The 570-nt window shown below is 64.6% G+C and overlaps 1 protein-coding gene across 1 annotated transcript; it reads left to right on the top strand.

The window, feature by feature from the left end:
* Positions 1-142: 142 nt before the first annotated feature.
* LOC104618880 (iroquois-class homeodomain protein irx-2-like) lies at positions 143-517 on the top strand (the record flags this gene model as incomplete). Its single annotated transcript, XM_010284596.1, has 1 exon — positions 143-517. A coding segment is annotated over one exon (375 nt), but the record flags the coding sequence as incomplete, so codon positions are not given.
* Positions 518-570: the final 53 nt, after the last annotated feature.

Below are 570 nucleotides of genomic sequence, written 5' to 3' on the forward strand. Positions count from 1 at the left end.
CGACCCCGCGTACAGGAAAAACGCCACCCGCGACGCCACGGCCACGCTGAAGGCCTGGCTGCAGGAGCATCGCAAGAACCCCTACCCCACCAAGGGCGAGAAGATCATGTTGGCCATCATCACCAAGATGACCCTCACTCAGGTCTCCACCTGGTTCGCCAACGCCCGCCGGCGGCTGAAGAAGGAGAACAAGATGACCTGGACCCCGCGTACAGGAAAAACGCCACCCGCGACGCCACGGCCACGCTGAAGGCCTGGCTGCAGGAGCATCGCAAGAACCCCTACCCCACCAAGGGCGAGAAGATCATGTTGGCCATCATCACCAAGATGACCCTCACTCAGGTCTCCACCTGGTTCGCCAACGCCCGCCGGCGGCTGAAGAAGGAGAACAAGATGACCTGGGCCCCACGGAACAAGAGCGAGGACGAGGACGACGACGAAGGCGACGGGGCGAGGAGTAAAGAGGAAAGTCCCGAGAAGATGCCCGAGAGCAACGAAACCTCCGCGGAGGACGAAGGTGGGCGCGGGGTGACCGCGGCCGCGGCGGGGTGGCTCCAGCCCGCCCCGTCG

The sequence above is a fragment of the Phaethon lepturus genome, unplaced genomic scaffold, assembly GCF_000687285.1.
Source record: "Phaethon lepturus isolate BGI_N335 unplaced genomic scaffold, ASM68728v1 scaffold24403, whole genome shotgun sequence".
Taxonomy (NCBI): domain Eukaryota; kingdom Metazoa; phylum Chordata; class Aves; order Phaethontiformes; family Phaethontidae; genus Phaethon; species Phaethon lepturus.